We start from the raw sequence: 23,983 nt of genomic DNA, 5'->3' as shown, positions 1-23,983 counted from the left end.
ATTTTGAAGAGAGATTATGACTTCTCTCTTTCTGCTTATGTTACTGGATCTAGAGCACTGGGGCCACTGTGTAGACTGGAAATACTCAAGGGGGAGAACTGTTCAACCTTTGCCCAGGAGTGACTACAAATCTCTGGACAAATGAGTCAATTGAATGTGTTTCAATGGTCTCCTCTTCAAAGCTATTTCAAGATAGATTTGGCCACCATTTCTAACAGAAACAGCAGGATCAGCTTAAAGATCTTGAGAAGGATTCAGGTGATAGCACTTCTCTGGTAAAAGAAATAAAAGTTTATCAGCAAAAGGGAGATTTTGCTAGATGTTAGTTCAATTTCTTTTAGTTCCTTTCGCACTCAGACATCTGCTGGTAACATGCATTCACAAAACAAACACCTAGTCTGACAAAACACAATAGCTAAGAAATCTTACTCTTCCCATTTATTCTTGTAATACTGCATCAAACTTTCAGAGACAACTTTAATTAAGAGTATGTCCAGCACAACTCAGAAGAGCTGAGCTAATCCGTGTTTGCTGAAATGATCTCATAGGAATGGCTCCATTGTTTGAAGACCATCCAGAACAGACTGTCTCAGGGCCTGCCCCCTTTTTACATTATTCACCTTCTCAAACAACCTTACATGAATGTTGAGAAACAGGAAGACATGCCAGTTGTCCTTCCAAGACAATTTTAACGTTCTTATGCCTAGATGAAATATCAAAAAGGACAGTCTCTTACATTAGAGTATTATTTTGATTGTACGTAGACAACAATTCAGCAGGACATGACTGACAACTTTGTGGGATTAAACACGTACATGGGCAAATTCGGACTACAATGGATTCTTGCTAACATACCTGTGTTTTGGGGGAAGCCACCACAGTGCTGAAGTCCACCATAAACACTGCCTTACAGGGCATTCATGGAGAGAATACATGCTTTCAGGCAAATTTATCACTGAACATCACTCTGGGGAGCACTTAAAACAATCAGCAGCGTTAGGAAGACTCGTTTTCATCTGCCCGTTTCTAAACCAGAAGCTGATTACCCAGAAGCTAACTATCTGCTGTCTCATACAGCAGTGAAAGTTATATTATAAGATGGGAACATATGTGAATATAAATTCCAAGTAAAATTGGAAGCTGTTGGAAGAGTTACTTTACACTGAGGAACTTCACAAAAAGGAAGTGCTGTATTTTCCAAGTGTTTAAGATTCAGTTCTTACCGGCAGTGGATGAAGTCAGGAACAGGATTATGCTGGCTAAAAGATGCTGCGTCAAGATTCATGCAAATTTCCACATTGTCTCCAGCTATGATTCGTACTGCAGCTTTATTTTCATCCTCAAATGTCTGCCTTTGTAAGGATGCACACAGCAGCAACATGAAATCATCTAGGAGAAAGCAGTGGTTGCAAGGAAAAATTCAGTCATTAACTTAGGTGTAGGGAGTGGTGGTGATGTATTATAATGTAGTTACCAGACTGTTTTCCCACACTTTGAACCTCCAAGACTGTGCTATTTTCAATGCATTCAACACCGATTTGAAATTTATTAATATCTTTAGTTTTTACCTGTCATCTTCTATGATTTTTATTGAGAAATAACTTAGAAAAGGGGAAATAATTCATACTTTTTGATGTTGCTTCATTAAAAATGGGATACGGAAAAAACAGATGCAGAAATTACTAATTCTTTGAATTTTTCTACTACATACAAAGCCACACTTAGTATTCAGTCTCTCACAGAATATGTCAGCTTGCTACTGAAGAGTAAATAAAAGGCTGGCTTCAAATTACACTGTGCAGATGTTTTAAGCAAAGGACACGTAAACACTTCACAACTATGTGCTAAAATACTTACAGACAAGAAAGACAGGGTTTGGTCTCACAATGAAGTCTGGAAAGTATAACCACTTTATGATGTTGGAGTTGAAGTTGGCATTACCACTCCTCCATGGATAGTCTGTATGACAAGCACGCAAAAATGCAATCAGTAGTTTATAACAATTACTTCATCCTTTTCTTCTGAATATTTATCAATTTTCCAGCACTTTTCTGTAAAAGCAAGCAGCAGTAATTGTCCATAAAGGATAAGTGTCCTTACCTTTACAAGGAGCAGGTGGGATGCCAATGCAAAGGAAGTACTGGAATGTAATGATGCATGCCAGAAAACAGCAGTATTTCGGCCAGATCTCTGCAATAGCTTTTCTTCTACGTCGATACAATACAGCAATCAGGCAGAAGGCATGAATCATGGCATAAAAATCCATTCGTTGACCAATTACATTCACTGATAGAAGAAAACAGGTCTGGGAAAGAAGTAAAGAAACATAAGCAACATTTGCAACCTGATGGCTAGTCAATGCAGCAATGATAAACTATTCTGGATTCTGACAGAATGCTTGGAAACATGCTGGGGCTGACTGCAGGAACCCTGTGCAAACCAACACGCTAAAACAGTTTGTATCTCTCCAACAGCAACCTCCCCCACCCCACCCCACCCGCCCAAATTTTTGATCCTCTTCTATGAGTGTCAACTACGTGAATACAACACTAAAGCAGGTTTCCATTATGTGATATCTAAAGATACAGAATGGAAAGAGCGTTGTCACAGTAGGCTATATGTGAAATGTTTAATTGTTCCCAAGCAAAGCACATATTACACAGCCATAAATTTTGATAGCACTTACAGATGTGAAAAAGAGGAACTATTAAGAATAACAACTAAAGTGCATCCTCATGTGGGAACCAGACAAAAAGAAAAGGGATTTAGACCATACAACTTCTATTGGCTATAGACAAATCCAGTCAATTGCTGTAAGGCAGCTTTAGTTCTCCATTCTTCTAAAGGCTCTGCATCCCAGAGCATTTCTCTTCTCTGGCTACACTTAAAGTAGTCCCTTCACTCAGTGCCATGAAGCATGTTTTCAAACCTAGTGAATAATTCATAGTGAATCATTTATTCACTGCACTTCACTATTTTGATTTTCTTTCTCCTCAGATTAGGATGAGGTTAAATTTATTTCCCAAAAGAAATAGCTTGCTGATTAATTTTAATTTTCACTCATTCTTAATCCTCAGACTGGCTGTGAACAGTTTACTCTGTTTATCAGTGGCAAGGGGTAGTACTGTTTAATAGATAGGTCAAGAGCATCATTATAATTAGATTTGGGATGCATTAGCCTAGGAGTTTCCTTCTGCAGATAGCCATAGAAATTTGTGAAAAATCACTATTTCTACAAACATTTTTGAAAGTACTTTTCATGTATCTGTGAACAAGAGATGAAGCTTGGGGTTTTTTGTGGCACTTGTTCAGCAATAGCTTGTCTTCAAGGCAGGTTCAGTTCTGATGTTTTGCTGCTGGATTGGGTGAAGCAGATAGAAGGAATACATTACCTGAGCCTAAACCCCAGCAGTCTGGGCCACTGCTGCTGGCAAACAGACAAGCAGATCTTCTACTAAGTAAGACACCTACCACATTGTTAGGATACATCATGTATCTTCAGAAAAATCCCTTCACTCCTTTGTACCTGCCTCTCCTAATTCTCTGTGTGATTCCTGTCTACTGAAAAGTTCTTTGGAGGAAGAACTTTGTCGTACACTAGTGGCACAAAGCAGCAATAACCTTCACTGGAGCTCTTGCTCCTGCAGATTGCTAACAGCTATAGTAACAACAATAAAAAAGGATGCATTTGTGCAGTCAGAGGCAAAAGAAGCTTAGAAATGTTTAGAGACAATGGCCTGCTAGCCCCTGCTTTCTTCTTCTGCTCTGCAGTCCCTGGTTCCCTCTGTGCATGTGTGCATGTGTATGCCTCAATTCTGTCCCTTGTCCCATCTGTTATCCCTTTTGTTGAGTTATAAATAAGACATACAAAGAAAAGCAAGAGGAAAACCACTACTAGCAGATAGATAGCAACTGTGGCAAGGTCTAACATGAGTGATGACTAAGAAGCATCCAGCTGTCAAACATAGTTCAAGCTAGTATTCAAAAATAACACAATCTAAAGGTTTGGATGATAGTCTCAGGAAAATTAATATATAGTGATTTACCTCCAGACCAAACTTGTAGAAGAAGTAGTTTATGAAATACTTGACACAGTTTACCAGTCCATCATCCAGATGTGCTCTTGTAATATCATGGAAAATGGTTTTAGTCACAGGTGCGGTAAGGTTATTTCGACACCTGTAGTACTCTTGATGACGGTAGATTGTAACTTCAAAAGCCAGAATAGCCAGCATCAGTAAGTTATTCTACAGGAGACACAATCAGAAGAATATTAAATAAAAATCAAAACCACAAGAAGCTATAAAATTTTCTGATAACCATAAACCCATGAATACTCAAATGGATGTTACCACTGTGTGCTTCCGCACTCCAGTATGCACTGGCACCTATTCCCAGCTACTATCATTGAAACAAAGTAAGGTTCCTACCACTTCTTTGATTTTGATGAAACATACTGACATGCAGAAGATACATTTAAAGACATTTATTAAAAAATACTATCTTGAACACTAGTTGTGGAAAGGAAGGGGAGGGAAAATGCACTGACCCATCCATGTGCCCTCCCATGTTTCATAGCTTCTCTTAAGATATTATGCTTTGCTTTGCAGGAGATAGAGGATACAAGCATACACAGGGTACAAGCCATCTGCTGGGTTCAGCTGGCAAGCACTAGTTTTCTAAAACTGCAAGGATGCTGGGTAGTGCAAATATATCCTGGATACTCTTTTAAATGAACAGTCTATCTGCCAGTCTTCACTCAGGCACAGCTCTGTCTGTCCCAAAGCCAGATTGACTGGGATGCAGTCTTGAGCGGCTCTGAAGTGAGTTTTTTTCTCTCAGGAGGGAGATCTGCCCTGTGCTCAATGGAAGAGAGGTGTTAACCAACTCCAAAAGTTGGTTAAAAAGACCACCTCAAAGAAAGTCCCTCAAGGAAGCCATAACTGAAGCTGAAGAGGCAATCTCTAGATCTCTGTTCACTAAGAAATATTTGGGACAAGAATGTCCTGAAACAGGTGCCACTGGTTTTTTTTTGGTTTGGGTTTTGGGTTTTTTTTTGACAAGAAGTTATTTTTGCTTGCTGTCCCTGGGCTTCCTATTCTTCTTGGGGAGAGTTTTACATAATCCATCATAGATAGGATCCTCACTTCAACACTGCAGACATTTTGAATGTCTGTTATTAAAGGGGCATAACAGAAATACACCAAGACTTGAAGCTTGGGACCTTCAGGTCTAGCACTGAACTGAATTCCTCTATGTAGAGGAGACATTTTATTTGCTAACTCAATGAAAATCCTTCTAGAATAATTTCTAATCCCAAAGTATTATCTACTGATAGCTCTAAAGCTCCTAGCATCAAGCCAGACACCACTAGGCAACTTCACTCTCTATGCAGAACTCTTGGGTCAGTAATTGCTCTTCCTCACATATATTCTTAACTGTAGGAGGTGCATGGCTAAGGGAGTGAGAGGCAGAGGCACTACCAGGGCCTGATATGTTGACCACCAGAGCTTGGCAGGTCTTCCCTACACAAACAATGCACACAGAGTTAAGCTCTCAGGGAAGAAATGAGGAATAAATCTAGTTAGACCAAAACTTGCTGTTGTTCAGTCAACAAATTTCTGACAACCTTAAACTGTGTATACAAAATTTTGGAGATTCTTTAAATTAAGAAGAGACATGCAAGGTTTCCCCAGGGAGCTGGCACATTTTTATTGTAAGTAAGGTTTTTTAATCAAGACAGGAATAATGAAATATTGCTCACAGGCATCAACCAAAACCAGAAAAACAAAAGACTTCCACTTACTAGTGTCTGAATGAATTATTCCCTTAACTCATTATATTTTCTAAGCTGTGGCTAAGGAATAAGCACTTAAAAAAATTAACTGCTTATAGCATATACTGTAATTTAAGGCAATTACTCCAATTAGACCCATCCATCCTTTGGTACCTGAAAGCTATGTACCTCTTAATTACTTCCAGTTCTTAAATATCACTTTTCTTAGAGTGCTTTTAACAGATGGTAGAGTCAGAAAGCCATCCTTCTACATGCAGATTATCTTAATTGGTACTGAATCCCTTCTGGAAATATCCTGTGTACCACATATGGCTTTCTGCTGTCTCTTCCCCTCTATACTTCCCTATTATCAATGGCTTGCATTACTTTTTTTTTGTGTGGCAGATTATTTATTTCAAAGGCATTGCTAATTTCAACACAAATAAGAAAATATCTCAATACAGATAATGAAAGAAGTTACCCTTAAGTACACAAGCAGGGGATAAGACTTCCTCAATCCAACCCACTCTGCAGGATCAACTGGCCCACTGTAGAGGACTGAGGTTTTGAGTTCTTCTAAATTGACCTTAGTTTCATTCTCTCCTGGCTAAAAAGAAAATGCAACAGTTTATAAAAAATGAGTTTAAGGCTGCTTGGGGAGGGAATTATCATCAACAATAATACATCAGGTGAACTGTAGTTTTCAGTACTTGATATGCTTCCTTTTGCTCTTCTTCATCGAAGAAGGCAGCAGTCAAACCTTTTTAATATGCACTTGTACTCACCAATGTACAGTTACTGGAAAAAGTGCTGGGATCAATAGATGTGAGCTGGTACAACATTTTGCAGACAATAATCACACATGTCCAAACAGTGCAGATACTTGATGCCAATGGGCGAAACTGAGCATATGGCAAAGCAAGAGCCCAGGCAATTAAAAACACAAAGTTAAACAGAGACACCTGAAAACACAAAAACAGGATGGAAATTACATGGAGTAACAAGAGAACTGAGAAAGTCTGACCTTTTCCATAGTAATTAAAAAAAATCATTCAAAAGAAAGGGACATAGAGAAACTGTGAGAAACATACTAAAAAAAAAAACCACATTTACAACACTGTTCACAGTAACACAGACACAAAGTGGGAAGTGAAGAAGGGAAAATTTAATAGTCGGTTTAGGAAGAACGCTATCTCCTACATAGTATTAATATTGTTAGACCCACAAAGCTGCATACCCACCCTACAAACAACAGACGTGAAATATGAGGAACCGCATGTTGGTTCTGCTGCTTTAGTACACATGAAACAAAGAAGAGATGATACAGATCCAAGTGCCTGTGGAACCCACCTTCATCCTCTTGACCTTCCCCCCCCAAAAAAAAAAGATGTGAGAAAACGGCTTTTTTATTTTGCTTTTTAGTGACTCTTGTCCTACTACCCTGTCCAAGGAATGGCTATTTCAGCTAAGGAACTCACACTGCCCACACCAAAGGCACAGCTAAAGGTGTTGCTCCCTTCTTTTTTAGGTGTAGTTCTATGTTCCTGTTTCTTCAGCACCAGACCCAGTTTAAGTAATTTTCCTAGATGTTCCTTCCCAATTCTTTTCTACACCCTCCATCCCTGGATGATGCCCACAGCCTGCTTGAGCAGGGGAGGGTTTACACCTCTTCAGTCCAAAGAATTAGACTAACAAAACCTTAATATCTGGAGAAAAGGGGAGGGCTGAGAATATCTAGGCAGATAGAATAACACTGTGGAAGAAGATGTCAAGACAGGTCCCCAGCAGCTGACAAGCCCAGCTGGATCCCACAATTTCAGTGAGGTCTGACATGGGCAAGGTATCTCCCTACGCTTGGGTGTGCCACTGCCCAGCAGATGCTGACAAGCCTCCACCATGGGTAAGATTTTGATAGTGCGTGTTTACTTGCCTCTTTCACTGTGACCCAGATGATGTAAGAGGAAACAATTTTGATGATGTGCAGCTCCAACAGCCACCACACAAAGACTTGCATCTTATGAAAATACTCCAGGAATTTCAAAAACAGCACTGTAAGGCGGTCGATCACCAGATGCCACTTGTTCCTTAAGTCTGCAGACACATTCAAGCAGAACCATTGGGAGGAGAAAAACAGAAGGTCTCTGTAAAAAGGAATGCTCCACTAGACAACAGGGACCTTTCTACTTCTTTTCTTCTAGGCCTTAGAGTAAAACATGAAGGAGGTTAAAGGTATGGCTCAGTGGTTAACTAAGAGAAAATGGGGTTGAGGCCCACTCAGCTGTGGTGCTCTCCCTTCTGAATCACTTTCACTGAAAGGAGTCCCCACTTCAAAAGTGGTGGCGGTGGCTTCCCTTGCCAATTCTGCTTTTATTCCTCTCTAGCAGAGCCCTTCTTGGGCTCCATTTTCCTCCAGTATATTTGGACCTAAGCTTAGGGATCCCACCCAGGAACCAGATCTGGGATGCTGCAGCCCTCGCCCTTGTCCAGCTCAGAAAGAACAGGATTTTGTTTGATGTTTGGAAGCTACGGACCCAGTCTGTTTTCAGAAAGCACAGACTATTACTATTCAGAAAGCTTATCAGCCAACCTGGAAGAGATCCATGCACACTAGGAGTAGGATTCTTGTCATATGGGTTTAGACAGCTATACTAGAGATGTCTTCATATGTCAGAGCCATCTAAACTGCCTTGCAAACAGCAAACCCTCCTAGAGTGTGATTTGTGCCATCCAAGGACAGACATCTAAAACAGGCAAGGCAAACTGCAGTCCAGTTGAATATTTCTCTCAGTTGAAAAGGGAGCTTTAGCAAGTTAAGATCCTGAAGCCGGATGAACATATCCCTTCACAGACATTATTTTGCTAAAAAAGCCATCCTCCCAAATAATACCCCAATGAGCAAGCATGTGGCAACATCTATTACATATGAGTATATGTGACAATACATAAGCTGAACAGTGCTCTCTAAGTGCCGTCTTTGCTCATGGGCTGGCTGTAAAACTGTTTCACCAGGCTCATATATATTTGTATAAAGCCTTCACTCTGTATTAGGGGTTTCAGAAGCATTTTGGAGGTTAGGAAAGATTTTGCATGCTGTGAGAACATTCTTACAGTTAACATCGGAGATGGAAACATTTCCAAGTGACACTAAAACGTATCACTGTCTAAGCTGTAAAAATGCAAAGGAGTTACCAGCTTCCGTATGTAATTATTTCAGCTTATCTGGTTATTTTATATATAAAAGAAACCAAGACGGTTATTCTGTGCATATTTGTGTGAAGAACATATGCACACTTGTGTGAAAGAGCAGACTCTTGGAATACCTGACAACCAAATTCAATTTTTTTTTCTCTTCTGCCCTTTTTCTCCAACCACAACTTAGAAAATCCTAAGTGCTGAGTGATGTAAATTCCATGAGTACATAATTAAACTTGAGAAATTAATCAAGCTATAGAACTCTAATCCTACCTGTGTGCTTTTATAGGTGCAATGAGTGTATTTAAGGAAAGTCTTTATTTATGGAATTAGATGTTCTCACTCATTCTTTCATTGCATTTACTTTAATTTGCAGTGTTGCCACCACGCAAGGTATATCCAGACAGTGCCAGTTAAGTGGAGCAGGCAGATAAGGTACTGTAGCAAGCTCTGTCTAGCATGTCCAGGCACTACACGCACAGGGGATAAAATACAGGCCTGACCACCTCCACTGAAAAATTGTACATCACTATGTAATAAAGTCTGCACATGTGAATATGTTAAAATAATGTTAAAACTCCAGCCACATGGCTAAATAAAAATGATATAACTCTTTGGTAGAAATAAATGTATGAACAACTTAAAGAGGGATCACACATGGCAAGCAGCACCCCGTGCTATTGCCAAGCCCCACTTGCTGCGGTGCAGAGAGGGCCCCAGCGAGAAGGCTGCAGCTCCCCGCTTCCCTGCTTGCATGTGTCGCTGCACAGGGTGACCTCCAACAGCTGGCCTCTGTCCCCAAGCCCTTCCAGCATGTAGGGATGGCCAGAGTGCAACAAACTCATCACTCGTCATAGACCGCATGAGAGCTGGCCAAGAAAGGCTTCCATGGCCCTCTGTGAAGGAAGATATCCCAGCCAGGAAAGGTAAATAGTTTCAGCTCAGCTTCCCTGGGGCAGCTAAGCCAGATGTACTGCCATTTTGCCTTGACAAAGACCCCGTCCCTCTTTATGTGTCACAGTCCTGTGAATAGTGGCATGAGCAACTAAATCTGTGGCAAGGCCATTTCCAAACAATACAGCTTCCTTGGGTGTTAAATGCCCTTCCCCAGTTTTCACTCATGGCTCACATTCCAAACTGAGTTACGGAAATAATTCATGTTAGGAGTTCATCCTAGCAATATCAAGGATGACAGCATCAGCCTTACCAGTGTCTGCCCTTAAGCATTTTTATGTTCATCTGGCATCAGTTACACATTCCATATTCAGAAGTGAAAAATATGACGCTAATGTGCACATGAATAATGAAGCAAAGCCATTGGGACTTCTGGAGTGGAGTGCCTTGAAAGCACGCAGTATCAGAGATTAAATATGTATGTGTATTTTCTTTATTATAAAGAGATTTCACTCTAAAGGAGTTCTTAGGATGTGGGGTAACCTCCTATTAATCCAACCCAGACCACCTAGAAGAGTTCCCTCCTGAAGAAAGAACTGGGGTTTTTTTGTTTTCATCCTCTCAGCATCCTACAGAAACAATATGATTTTTCCCTAGAAGAGACTGTAGCCTGTTGAATAATTGACAAGTAGCCATCTGCTCAGTTCAGGCTCTTTTGGCAAAGACTGTATGTAAAATTAGAAGGAAAACCTGATGATTGAAGTGAGCAGGGATGACCAAGAACGAACCATCTGTTGCCACTGTTAACTAAGGCTGAGGAAGGCAAAATTTGCAATCTGCAGAGCTTACCTGTAGTTTCTTCTTCCTCTGATTCATTGTCTTCATCATCATCATCATCTTCCTTGTCCTCATCTTCCTTTTCTTCTTCTTTTCCTTTTTCGACCCTCCCTTTCCCTCCCTCCCCCTCTGGCTCTTCCATTCTTTTCTCACCAGCCTCTTCCAGCATTTTATCCTCTCCCTTTTCTCTGCTGGCTGCTAAATTCATCATAGTTAAGTCAGGCAGGCTTCCATCTTGGTGCACCAGTCTGTTGGTAAATAGTAGCATGTCAGCAAACTGAGCACTAATGACATCGTAGTCTTTTTCTTTTTCAAGATGTATAATTAGAAAAAATAAACCGTTCATGGAAAATGCCTTAGAAGCAGAAAAGTTAATGATTCTGGTACTTTCTCCAAACACACACTGCAAATTGAGTTGGAATGTATTAGTAACTACTTCTCACTCAGATCCTAATGGTTCGTTAGTAATGAGTGGTATTGACACTTAAACTTGACATTTTCCCCACTGGAGAAAATGGTCAGAGTTTAAGATATAGAAGCATGAAATGACATTGTTTAAGAGGAAACATTTCATGACTTCATAGGGGACTTACTCATTTTGGTGGTTTGGTATTTTTTTCTTGAGGCTGCTCAAAGTAATTGGAACAGAAAGAAAAAGGGAGATGAGAACAGAGGGGTTACAGAAGAAGGTCATCGACAAATACGTCATGCTACATCACAAGTCATAAAGCATTCTCCTACTCCATCTGCGGAAGCCTTCTGATGCCAAGAGCATGCCATCATGACATTCACAGGGCAATTCTATAAAGAAACAGGGAATTGCAGCACAGATGGAAAGGGGGCAACCTATTTACACCAGTGCTAAACATGGTCAATGCTGTACCATGCTGTCAGTAATGCAGCTGAATCATCACAAGTATCTGACTGATTACTGCCAATGCATTTCCACCTTCTTCCAATTGAAAGATGCAGCTGGGAAGCCAAGGAATTTGCAAGTTTTCTTCCAGCTATAGGTTTGGGAACAAACAAAAGCAAAAATTCCATGGCTGTGGCTTCAGTATATTTCATCATGTCTGTCTTTGATAGTGCCATTCATTCTCTCTCTCTTTTCTACATCTCAGAGAGATCTTGCTTAAATTTCTAACTGTCTCTTACTAAATCTATTAGTAATTTTCAGACTACCGAAACCGGGATACAACTGATTTAACATGGAAATGGTATTTCTCTATTGCCATGGTGCCAATTTGTCTGAGATTTATTCAGTATATATCTTTTCTTCACTGAGAAAAGAGACATTCTCTTATGGCTTCAGATATTTTTTTTTTCCCCAGCTGTGTTGTTGGGACTCACCTCCCGTATTTGCAGAAAACCCGCTTTTCCTAATTCACTGATTCTATGTCCTTTGCCAAGCACACCGCTTACTGCCATAAATAGTCCCTTTGAATATGACTTCTTGCAATACAGTCTCCCTTTGGCAAGTGCATATCTATATGATCAGGTCACTAAAAGTTTAGTTATGCTATTGAAATTACTACACTCAGCATACTTTCAAGCACCTGTTAGACTGTTCCTGGACTAATGCAAGTAACTTTAATACGCTACAGTACCATCTCAGGGATTTATTTTTCATGATGTGAAATTCTGGCATATTACCATTTAGGCAGGAAATTCTGCCAATTTTAACTAGGATTTTTACAGTTCAAGAAACTAAAAATCTGGATTTAACCATCTGATCATTAAAAAATAAGACCATAGGCTAAGCAGTTAATGAGAAAGTCAAACAAGTAAAATTATTTTTTGACTATTTGGGAGTTGCAGATTCTTCAAGATGGAAACTTTGGTGGCTCAAATGAGGGAAAAACTACAGAAATTTCACTAAACAATCCTGAAGGAGAAATACCATACCAATTGCCAAAGAGCAGAAAAGGTGGTTTAAAAGTAGAAGTAGACGTTTAACAAGACAGTCAAGCACCAAATAATCTCACTGAATAAATACATCCATGACAATGATTACTAAAATCTCTTATCATGGATTGGGCGACGAACCCGAGTGTCCAATAATCTGAAAATCTCTTATACTCAACAACATATCAGTAGCTTGGCTACTGAAAATAGGGCTTTTTGTCATACTTTATTTTCATATTTAATATAGCATATATACTAAAAGGATATTCAAATATCTGTAAAATGACTAAAAAATAATATTCCCTAAAATGACATAATCTAACTTTGCATATCTACCTAAAACTCTAACAAAGTACCAACAGGAGGGTCATATATAAAGAAGAGAGAATGAATTTTCAGTGCAGTTCAAATGTTATGGAGGTCCCCAGTTACTACAAATCATCAGAGCCCATTTAAAAGGCAATGCCCCATGAAATGAAAGCATCCATACAATCAGATGGGTTTTGCACAGGTGCAATTGCATTGATTTTAATGAGGTCTCTTCCCAACTGACTTTTATAATGGAAAAATCTACATTCACACTGGTGTAAATCAAGGGCTTACTGACTTACCTCAGTGTAAACTGGACAGAAATACAGTAACCCTATAGGACTTTGTATGAGAGGACTCATCTTTCTCTTATTCATATAACTCCCATTCATATCCAGGAGATCCAGAAGGTGATGGGGTTATAAAGATGGGTACATGCAATATATACCTCTGATAAAGCCTCAGTATGAGCTTAGTTTTCAGTATGTCAGTGCTTAGTTCTATTGACATCAGCAGACTTGAGTATGAGACCGTGTGCTCAGGAGATCCAAGGCTAGATAAAAAGCCCTGCCCACTATTCAGAAACAGTCTACTTGGAATCCTTCTTCCCAGACCTCCTCATTTTTTGCTAGGATTGTTGTTCCTCTTTTTTTACATTTTTTTTTCCACTACAAGATCACATGATATCACGTAGCACACAACACTGAGGTATTAGGATATAAAAACTGCACGAGTTTAGAATATCTAAGACAAGCTACCTGTACAGGCTTCACAGCTAGTTAGATGTAACTTCAGGTTGGAAATCATATACTGGTGGGAAATTATCCAAACTAACACCAAGGTATTGTGTCTGACACTTAGGAAGAGAAATAACTAAATGATAATGCAGACAAAAGCCCTTGAAGGTACAGCCACTAATGGTTTTGACTGAGAGGATTTCTTACCCTCAAATGCATTAAATAGGGTATCACTAATGAGAAGTATACTAGTAGATCTAGTTTTATGCATCAAAGCAATTTCAGAGGCACTAAAATCAGGCATGTGGCCCAGGTCCTTGCTGGACTACTACTTTCATCTATTTGTAATCTGCTAGAGCAGAAGATTAATTAATAGCAAATTACTGGATGCATTATGAAGCACCTTTTGCCTTTGATAATTTTTTGCAATCAGTTTACGAATTGCTCGAAACTTTCTGTCCTAAAACAATTTCTCAAGTATCTGCCATGCACAGCCTGAGCAACATAAAGCTTTCTGCTCTGCAGAACATTAGTGACCCATCTCCTGAATATTCGGCATGCAAGATTCAAACCGAGCACACAGTGCCAGACCTCTATTGGCAGGACCCTGAGGGCTTTCCCTGCCCTTGCAGGGGGTTTTGCTGCCCGCACCCAAGGCCAGCTGGCTGATATGTGTTGGGGTGTGTGCAAGCCAGAAGCGCCAGTGCAGGGGGTCCCTCTCCTTCCTTTGGGAGCTGCTTTCACACTGAGGCTCTTGCTCCTCCGTGGCGGCTGCATCGCAGCCGTGCCTGCGCCTGTTCCCATGCCTCCCTGCCCCTAAGCCTGACACACAGACCGACTCCCTGCCTTCACCTCCGATCTGGCTCATCTCTATGCGCTTGCTGGCAGCTCCCCAGGCAGTGGCTGACCCTCGTTACCATCTCCGGACCTGATCCTCACCCTCAGTTGCTGGTTCCCGCTCCTGACTCCCTGCGGGAGAGAGCCCAGCCTTGCCTCTGGCCGTGCCCCTCGGCTCCCCGCTTGCCTGCCCTCGCCGAGCCTCCTGCCCTCGCCAATCCCTGGCACACGGGCTTCCTACAGACCAGGTTTCCAGCTCTGGTGAACTTTTCAGAACCCTGACCTCAAGTATGTGATGACATTTGAAGAAGGAGCGTGAACATGGCACATAAATTAACTTCTTGTTAGAGCAGGTAGTCACAAGTATCTAAACAAAGGATTTTCTCGGCTTTTCTGTTTATATTCAGCAGCGACAACAAACTTAGAAGTCCTTCTATTCTCAGAGCTGATTAAAAAAAAGCCGACATTTACTCCAGTCAAATAATTTGAAAGAAATCTACTTTATGGAACTGTTTTCAAGACACCATTTACAAAGGGATGACGATGGTGGCAATATGGGCTTTTGTAGTTTGGATGCTGCAGCACCCAACTCAGCCTATGAATTAACATCCTTAGCATGCAGTGGTTTCAGCGTACTGCACGTTCCTTTTCTGTCTCTGAATTGGGAAATCTCAGTCTGTACAAACTCATAATCCGTACTGCACATTTAATTGACCTGGCCCTCAAATTCCCATTCTTAGGCGCTTATGAGGAAGACAGGGACGTCTGTCTGTGTATGTCTGTGTGTCTGTGTGCCTGTGTGTACGTGTGCACATGCAAGCATGCATCTTTCCATGCACAAACAAAGGGTAGATAAACGAGCCTCCTCAACCGAGTCTGTTGTCTGCAGCCAATTACAAATAGCACCAATTATTCCTGTATTGAGGCATGGGCAAAGTTTAAGAGAAGAATTCCCAGCTGGGAGATGAACTCACAACGTATACATATGCAGGAGAGATGTATTAACTGCTTCACCAGCTTTAGGAGACTACAGTACCTGAACAACATTCCCTCCCTGCTTACTTCACAGTACTGTGCAGCAAGAACATACTTTGTTTTAAGGCAATTAAGAAGTAATGAAAAAGTTAAGGTGTATTTATTTTAAAGGAAAGGAAGAATTGAAGTACCCACCTATTAATTATTAGATAAACACGGCCATTGACTTTGGCATGGCTATGAGGTGGGAGATGAAAGCACAAGAATGCATGAGATGAAAATGGGAAATGAATTAGAGAGAGAGAAAAGGAAACCATTAAATAGGAACGAATGCACTTTCCTGTCTACCAAGAGAGACACATTGTCATAACAAAGCACAATCTGAAACCTTAACATACACCATGCAGTGAAAATTCTAGGAAGCTTACAAATGAAAAACTTCGACGTTTAGACCGCATGCAACTTCAGTTAGAACTGCAGGTTCTTTTCATAGACCCCAAAATGTGAGAACAGCCTCTACTGCGTTATCTCAAGTATGCCACAGAATATTCTGCATGTTTTTAAAAATAGCTACTTTGCTGCTTTTTTGATTAAAGGTGATTATAATGGAGCATCTTTCCATGGAAATTATCTGCCTCACAGCCTTTATCTCTGCCATACCATAATTCATGGTGCAGCAAGGAAATGGGCTTGGGAAGTCCTAAGCAGAGGATTTTTCTTTCTCTTGCAGATGTGAAATTGACCTTTATAAATCAACCTTATAAAAAGTGAGGAGTGCCTCCCTCTGCCAGTTCCTGTGCACCAGTTTCTGTCCCCTCTATTTGCAGTTGTCAGAGCCTTACTCTTGAACTCACTCTGCAACTTTGCTTATGTGAAGCAGCATCTTAATACATGAACAGTCTCAGAAATTTTAACAGGACTCCAGTTCGACACAAACATAATACCGTAATCATACATAGCAGTTCAGGGGCAGATGGAGGAACTGGAGCTGCTTTCCCTATTGCTTTCATGACTGGCTCTCAACTGCTGTGGTGGTTTTAACAAGTTTGCTATTAAAAGGATTGAGTTCTGTCTTCTTACTCAAAATTAAGGTTCAGTTTCTTCGTTTAAATTTTTTTGTTTGTTGCAAAAGAAGCAGCATAAAAGGAGTTTTGAATGGTAAACTAGCTGTTGAGTGAATGCTAGTGTTTTTAAAGAAAAAGAGATAGTGAAGTTTCAGTGGCTTTGTAAGAAAATTGCACATATGAGCTTTTAATCTGTGTCTTAATTGTCCCTGCAACTTATTTCTATTGCTAGCACTACTGTTAAGCTGGAACCTTGTGCTAGTTCTTATCCAGCTTTATGCATCATCAGTACAAACGTCAGCTGAGCTCTCATCCTGAAGCTTTGAACTATAAAGTCGGTTGAAGCTCAGTACTGATTTATCACATCCAGAGGGAAGAAAACAGCTGGGTCTTCATATTTCAGGCATTGTTTATGGTAATAATACAAATCATAAAAAGTGTTCTGATTTGGGTATTGGACACACTTCTGAATGTTTCTGAGGAGGAACAAACGGTATACATGATAACTGTGATTTTGAAATACTGCAAAATGGCAAATGTATCACATACACTACATTTAAGAGTTAAAAATATCTAGCTACTTATCTGACAGCTCAATACAATCTAGTACACATTTAGACTTAAAAAAATAGCTATATAGTAGCAAGGCAAAAAAGCTAATGATATCACATGATCCTCTTCACCTGCCACTTTGTAAAAAGCCTGCTGCGACAACAAATGTCTACTTTCAGCACCCTATCTCAAGGCTACTTACTCCTGGCAAAAATGGCACCGACTACCAATAAAATCTACATCCTACAACCTTCATTTCTGATCTAGTCTTTTCTTTACTTTAATTTCTTTTGCTCTCAACAGGACACAGGAAACATTTTGTGTCTTTAGTTTCAGTGGTTCCATCCTCCGAGAATGATGTGACTTCAAGTCACAGTGATTCTCTTTATACCAGCATTTGGAGAGCTGTAGCTGACATTTTGGTATCTTTCATGTATAACAGAAAGATACGCAAGCAGTGGTTTCACAGTGGTTTGCTGTACCATGAACCCACATAAACCCTGGGAGTGCCACCGGTTGTCTTTTCCCTTTTGTGGCCACTGGATCACACTAGGAGTGAGGTGGAAGCTGTTTCTATGTCAGCACAAGTGCAAAGTGTTTGGGCTACAAAAGAGCTTGCGCAGTTACTGCAAACTGTAGTGCATTCCCCCAAACGCCTCAGCCCAGGAATAACCCCTGTTTCAGCTCAGACACCTATCTGGGCTCTGGTTTCAGGGCTTGGCTGCCCACTTCAGAGATGTTAACATGCATCTGCTGCTGCACAAAAGTCTGCTATGGGCACAGAAAGTTTGCTCACAGGCCATTTCAAAGGGCCCTTGAATCTACCGTCAGATTTAGCAGTTCAAGAAAAGCAAAAGGAAAAGGTATTATGCAAACAGTCATTTAAAAAGGTAAGTTAAAAAAACCCTAATACAATGTTGTTAGGAAATTTTATCAAGTTTGATTTGTTCTGGTTTTGGCAACTTATTTAAATACAGAAACCAGAAGCATTCTATGAAAGTAGAGCTTATTCACATGCGCTGCCAATAGGGAACACAAACATACTTGTACCATACACTGTGAAGCTGCTTCATATTCAATTGAACGCATGAAAAATATCTGAAATGCTTTTGTAAATCTAGCAAGTCCTAGAGCAGAATTCTCTGTTAAGATAAACTGTCATTATTCCGTAACACACTGTGGTGTACGTGATGTTATGCGGCTAGTCCCCGTTCATAGAAGTGCAGCTGAGTTACACTTATCATTGGACAGGCAAACACTCTAAAAATAGTGTCTAAATGAATTGGTTTCTTCAAAGAATTAGAGTAAACGTCATCGCATAATATGACACTACGTACTGTGAAACCATTTCTCTCTCTTATACTCCTGGAGCAGGATCCTAGGCCAGATATGTTTTTAAGCAGGAGAATATGGAAGAGTTAAACACAGGAAAAGTGGGGTCCCAAAATCATGAAAAAATGCTAATGAACTTCTTGATGAGATCGCTGAATGTCTCAAAGAGCTAGCATAGCCATGGGTCAGTACTTTAAAGAGCGACCACAGGTCTGGGATTTTTCCATTTCTGAACTTCAACTTTACAAAAAGGCCTAATTGTCCAATGCAAACATGGTATTTTCCAAAGATCTCGCAACCTTCATTTGGCCCTCACAACGGACATTGAAAAACAGAAGTGACCCAGATTAAAAGCCATATTTCCTATTATTGACAGGACTTACAAAAAGGCACACATAGCAATTAAGCATCTAACTCCCATTAAAGGTCAAAGCCAATGAGATAAATACATAAATACCATTAGTACCTTTGAAAATGTACCCCAAAATGAAAAACTTCAGTGTGTAGGGGAGAGGGGGGGAAGACAGATACTTTGGTTGCTGTTTATTTAGCAGGGTGCTGGATACTGAGCGCCTTCTTTTTAAGCCAGGTAGTCATAGCAAAGCCAAATAACATCTAATGAAAAGTGAGCATTACAAGACGGTCAGAAACAGAATTTTCATACAGATAACCAATAGCTCCATTTACTTTGTTTCTTTACCTGTAAATAGTGTTGTCCTGTTTGCTGGTTACAGCTTTTAAATCAGTGAGCTGGAGAAAACGGTCATGGAAATAGTGGAGGTGTAAGATACACGCCAGTAGGAAGGAGGTGGGGATAAAGATGCGTGTGAATAGCTCAGCCACAGAAAACTGTTTCAAGCCAAGGTCTGCTAGTCTGGAAAAAAAAGTAAGCCAGTAAGCCACCTTTTCACACCAAAATCTTTTTCTTGCCATGAAACATTATTACAAATCATTTGCAATAGGAAATAAGGGGCTGGTACTTGTTATGTGTTTTTAGTTTTTAAAATTCTTCTACACCAGCAAGTTTTACAATGCAAATATCTTGCATTTGGACTCAGTAATGTAGAGAGATACTGTAAATGTACAGAGTCAAATGAACCAACCCTGCCATAGATCTCTTGAACCAGATGACTTGGCTCTGATTGATTGAAAGTCCTGGACTGGAGATCCACTCGTATTGCATATACTTTCTCATGTAAGCTCCTGTTGAGAAATGCCCAACACATCATGAGGAGGAAGAAACACAGCCCTCCTTATTAGCAGGAAGGCATGTCCACCTTCATCAGCTCCAGACATCCTGCAAATCTACCCTTAATCTCTTCCCAGATATTGCTCCTATGGTCAGAGGTAGAGAGGAGTATTGGCACTGTACTGGGAACAGGAGCAGTGCCAAGGCCTTGGCAGCAGATGAAGTATGACTCTTTGAGCCCCGCTCATGCCCTTGCTCATCTCTATTGCTACACCAATAAATCCATGGCTTCAGAGCTGAGCCAAGTCAGCTAATCCTGGGGATGGTCTCATCATGTTTTTCCTGTTTGAACTCAGAAGTCCAAAGAAAAAATGAAATCAATCGAAAACACTTACTTGTTTTCATCCAGGCCTGTCATGTTTTTCCACAACCCAGGGAACGACTCAAACTGGTATGTATAGATGAAGATAAGTACCAACATCGTGTAAACAACCACTGACATCCAAAAGTATTTTAAAATCTTTCTCCACCATTCATAGTGCACCTGAAAATCACACACTAAAGATGTTGAAACAAGCTGAAGGCAAAGACACTGACAAAAATACTGGCAACACTGCACTGGCAAACAAAGACTAGGAATACTATTTTTCGTAGCTGGCCTGAAGTAAACAACACTTACCCAACAGCAGCCACAGTTCTTTGAGATACAGTTTTTACTCCTGATGCACACGCACGCAAGTACAGACTTTTGTGTAAAAACGTCTGTTGGGACACGGCCACAGACATAAAGGCCAGGGACAGCTTCAGTCACTCAGTTTCCCCACCATTAGGTGATGAAAGTCCGGGAAGAGAGGGACTCCATGCTCATTGGGGTGTGGAAGCTGTGTGGACCAGCTGTCACAAAAACTGGTGGCTATGTAGGACGTGCACAGGCCCAGTATTTTCCCACACAGGTTCCAAAGCTCGCGGTGATGTGGGGTGGAATCCCAGAGCAGAGGTGTGTATTGTATGCATCTAATTTAAGTGCACTTTGGCTGTCACTATAATCAAAAGCCAAAGGACAATTAGTCTTAACCCCTTCAAATGATCTTATTATGTTGTATCTAACTAAAGGGCAAACACACGGTTTATGAATTCTGTTTGGAGCTTACCAAGTTAAAGGTATGAACCATTGTATTCAAGGACAAAATTTAGTTAACACAGTTCTTACTTACCTGATAGAGGGCCACACAGAAGAGGAACAGTACCATATAGATGATTTTGTACATGACAATTCTACCCTCAAAGCTGACAAAGAAGAACATGCCCCCACAGACGTAAATCCAGTACTTGATGAACATAGCCATCACCAGCTTCCCCAGGACTTTCATAATATCCTGCTCATCCTCATCATCCTCTTCCTCCTCCTCCTCCTCCTCCTCCTTCTCTTCCTCCTGTTCTTCTGCCACTTCTCCCTCTTCCAACTCCTCTTCTGCAAATACAGAGTCACATTTGACCTCTGTCTGTTCTGGGGACTTTTAGTAAGAATTGAAATGGGTGGAAAGTAAAATCTCTGCACACAACACAGAAACTTAAAACACAATATTCACAAGAGACTGTATTTCTGAATCATACATGCCTCCAGAGCAGGGGAAAGAGTTTTAACTGCATATGAGCTTCAACCTGCTCCTGGAGCCATACGGTGCATAGCTATACATCCTTACCAGACACCCGTCTTCACTTTGAAATGCAGGCAGCTGTAGTGGAAAATTAGAGCCTAAGGGTTGTATAATGGATAACAGTCAAAACACTTTCCATGGCAATACCTCTACTCCCAGGCAAGAAACCTTTTAAACTGGAAAACAAAGAAACCACCAGCACCACCAGAAACCTCTCATCTTGAGTTTAAAGTTTAAACTCTCATCTTGAGTTTGAACCTCTCATCTTGAGTTTCGTCCTTTAGAGAATATTGTGGTTACCACCAAAAACCACAAGCAAGAGAAAACATTAACATAAAACCAAACAAGCTTAAAAAATATAAATGCTGCCCTAACACCGCTGTTTTTCAAAGAAACTACCACTTTTCCAGCTTCTTCTGCTGTACCTGAGCCATTGCAGAAAAGACAAGCTGCTTTTGCCCTATGAAGAGGTCAGAATTCCCCAGTTATTAACCTTGTGAGGCTTGTGGAGGGCAGGGTAAGTGTCCCCCCAATAGCAAGTACACATAAGCAAGTATCCAGATAACAGGGCTTGTCAACCTCATAGCGCATAGCTGTAATGTTTTTCTTCACATTGAGAACAATATCGAGACTTCACCATCAAAAGGTTCACCCGCTCCTTTTGTTCCACTCATCATCCTTCTTCTCAGACTCTTTCCTTGCTCTTGCCTTGCAAATCCTTGCAGTGTCCAGCTCTGACAATGACCAAATGTTTTACTTAGACGAGTATTGTCATTAATCAAAAAGAAAGCTACATGGCTGCTTCCCAGGCTGGCTTTCTACCATTTCAGTGAGTTGAACTTGTTCAGATCAGCATCCAGAGAGACAGAAAAGGACAAGGAAGGTTTGGGCGAACATGTGCCCAGTAGCAAAAGAGAGAACAGGCCACCGAGCTGTTAGATGAGCTGAAACTGCACCAGTAAACTTTGCTGTCAGGTATGCTTTGGATAGCATGAGCCTCCGCACTGAAAATATACATGCTTATTTTCCCATTGAAATTAGTAGTTTAACTTCTGGTTTTGTACAAGTGTTTATGTACAAACACAACTTCCAAGGAATTTAGCAACTGACTTCTCCTATGTAAACTCTTCTCCTGTGGTTAAACTTCTACAGAAATTAATCTGCTGGTTTGAGTTTGGGACACAGGAGTAAACTGATTATTTGAAAGTTCCATGACATTTCTCAAATAAGTCATTTCAATTACCTTCCAGTAAAGAGAATTCTCATTTTATTTGCATTTCTGAAGTTCAAAGGCATTTTATTTTTATATCCTGATAGTTGCACATAGATTTTGTAATACCTTTCTTAGCTAATAACAGGTATCTTGCTAATTGCTTTCAGCATTACAGAAATACAGTAAGTGGAACTTCTATCACAACTGAAGGGGTAATTTGGAAGTGGCTTTACCTTTTTCTTCATTTTCTTCACTTCCAACTTTGACCTCAGATAAAGTAGCTTCTTTTAGCTGAAGCGCTTTCTGTTCAGTGAGGTGTTGCCTAAGCAGTAGCCAGAAAGTAATTGTGAAAAGAATCTGCAAACAAAAATCAAAACAGAAACAACAGACTAATTGTATATCCTATATCCTGCTAACACAAACATATGTTTTCATAAATTTTGCATGCCTTTGTTTTATCTGTCCATCAGAAAATGGTAACAATGGCATCAGTGTCAAAGTGCATCTTTATGGAATTTAAGTCATTTCGGAAATGTTCTGTATTAAAACCAACTTTATTTCATTTGCACTTTTCCATTGAGTAATAACTTCCCACTCCGCATCTTTTCTTAAAGGTATTTACCTATATGGTTCTATTCTCCCCCATTCTATTGAGTTTTTAACTCCTGTCTTATAAGTTTAAGGAACTTCTCATTATATATTGATTGGTATAATTTCCATCTGTCCATTTTTGTTCATTTTTCCCTTTTGGCAGGGAAGAAGCATAGGCAGGTGAGTGTATTCTCATTATCAGGGTTTGGTATATATCCCAAGTCTTTTGATTTAGGTTTGGTACTTCAGGTGTTTAAATGCAATTAATTTAAAAATCAAAAATTTCTTTGTACGTCTTTAAGTTACAAAAGACACAGTCAACTAAATATGCCTTGCACTTGGAGCAGTTACAAGATTTAAGATGGCTCTTAATCCTTTGAAGAGCTTTAAGAGATGATAATTCCACAACAGCAGGATACCTTAGAAATAAATAAATCTCTTTAATGAAGACTGCATTTCTGTGTTTTGCAAAAAGCTAAGTTCAACAGCTTGCAATACTAAGAGATGGCCAAAATTCAGAAAACAGCGTGATGCCTATTCATCACACACTTGATTTTATGTTTACATTCTTCAAAGTTTCCATTGATTTCAGTGGTGCAGAACAAGGGTTATTTCACTACTTTATAAGCTAGAAGAATAAAATCTCAAATAGGAAACATGTAAGAGCCAAGTATTTTGCATACAGTAGTATGCAAAATACTGCTATAGTAGTAGTATGCATACAAGGCCAGTAGTACAATGTAAAGAACTCTCCTGTTTTTCATCTAATGTGCAAGTACTTCATGGGGGAAAGGAGAGGTCCCAGGCTAGCAACAGCTGTTTTCACTCACTCTGTGGCTAACACTGAGCTGCAGCAAAAGACTGTCAGCCTGTGTGAATTGTCACAGCTTCTCCAGATACCTTCTGGAGCTCTGGCTTTTGC

General features: G+C 40.2%; 1 protein-coding gene across 1 annotated transcript in view; it reads right to left on the bottom strand.

Moving 5' to 3' along the window:
* The window catches only part of PIEZO2 (piezo type mechanosensitive ion channel component 2), a 321,451-nt gene that overhangs the window by 66,443 nt on the left and 231,025 nt on the right, over positions 1–23,983 (bottom strand). The window contains exons 14-25 of the mRNA XM_075494355.1: positions 22,704–22,827; positions 20,814–21,070; positions 19,995–20,143; positions 19,111–19,284; positions 10,712–10,947; positions 7,707–7,867; positions 6,562–6,738; positions 6,258–6,383; positions 4,047–4,247; positions 2,101–2,305; positions 1,858–1,959; positions 1,224–1,389 (exon numbers count right to left, since the gene is read on the bottom strand). Of these exons, the coding sequence (XP_075350470.1) occupies positions 1,224–1,389; positions 1,858–1,959; positions 2,101–2,305; positions 4,047–4,247; positions 6,258–6,383; positions 6,562–6,738; positions 7,707–7,867; positions 10,712–10,947; positions 19,111–19,284; positions 19,995–20,143; positions 20,814–21,070; positions 22,704–22,827 (2,078 nt within the window). The remainder of the gene's footprint in view (positions 1–1,223; positions 1,390–1,857; positions 1,960–2,100; positions 2,306–4,046; positions 4,248–6,257; positions 6,384–6,561; positions 6,739–7,706; positions 7,868–10,711; positions 10,948–19,110; positions 19,285–19,994; positions 20,144–20,813; positions 21,071–22,703; positions 22,828–23,983) is intronic.

This window comes from Mycteria americana, chromosome 2, assembly GCF_035582795.1.
Source record: "Mycteria americana isolate JAX WOST 10 ecotype Jacksonville Zoo and Gardens chromosome 2, USCA_MyAme_1.0, whole genome shotgun sequence".
Lineage (NCBI taxonomy): Eukaryota > Metazoa > Chordata > Aves > Ciconiiformes > Ciconiidae > Mycteria > Mycteria americana.
This window is presented reverse-complemented; position numbering and strand designations above follow the sequence as displayed.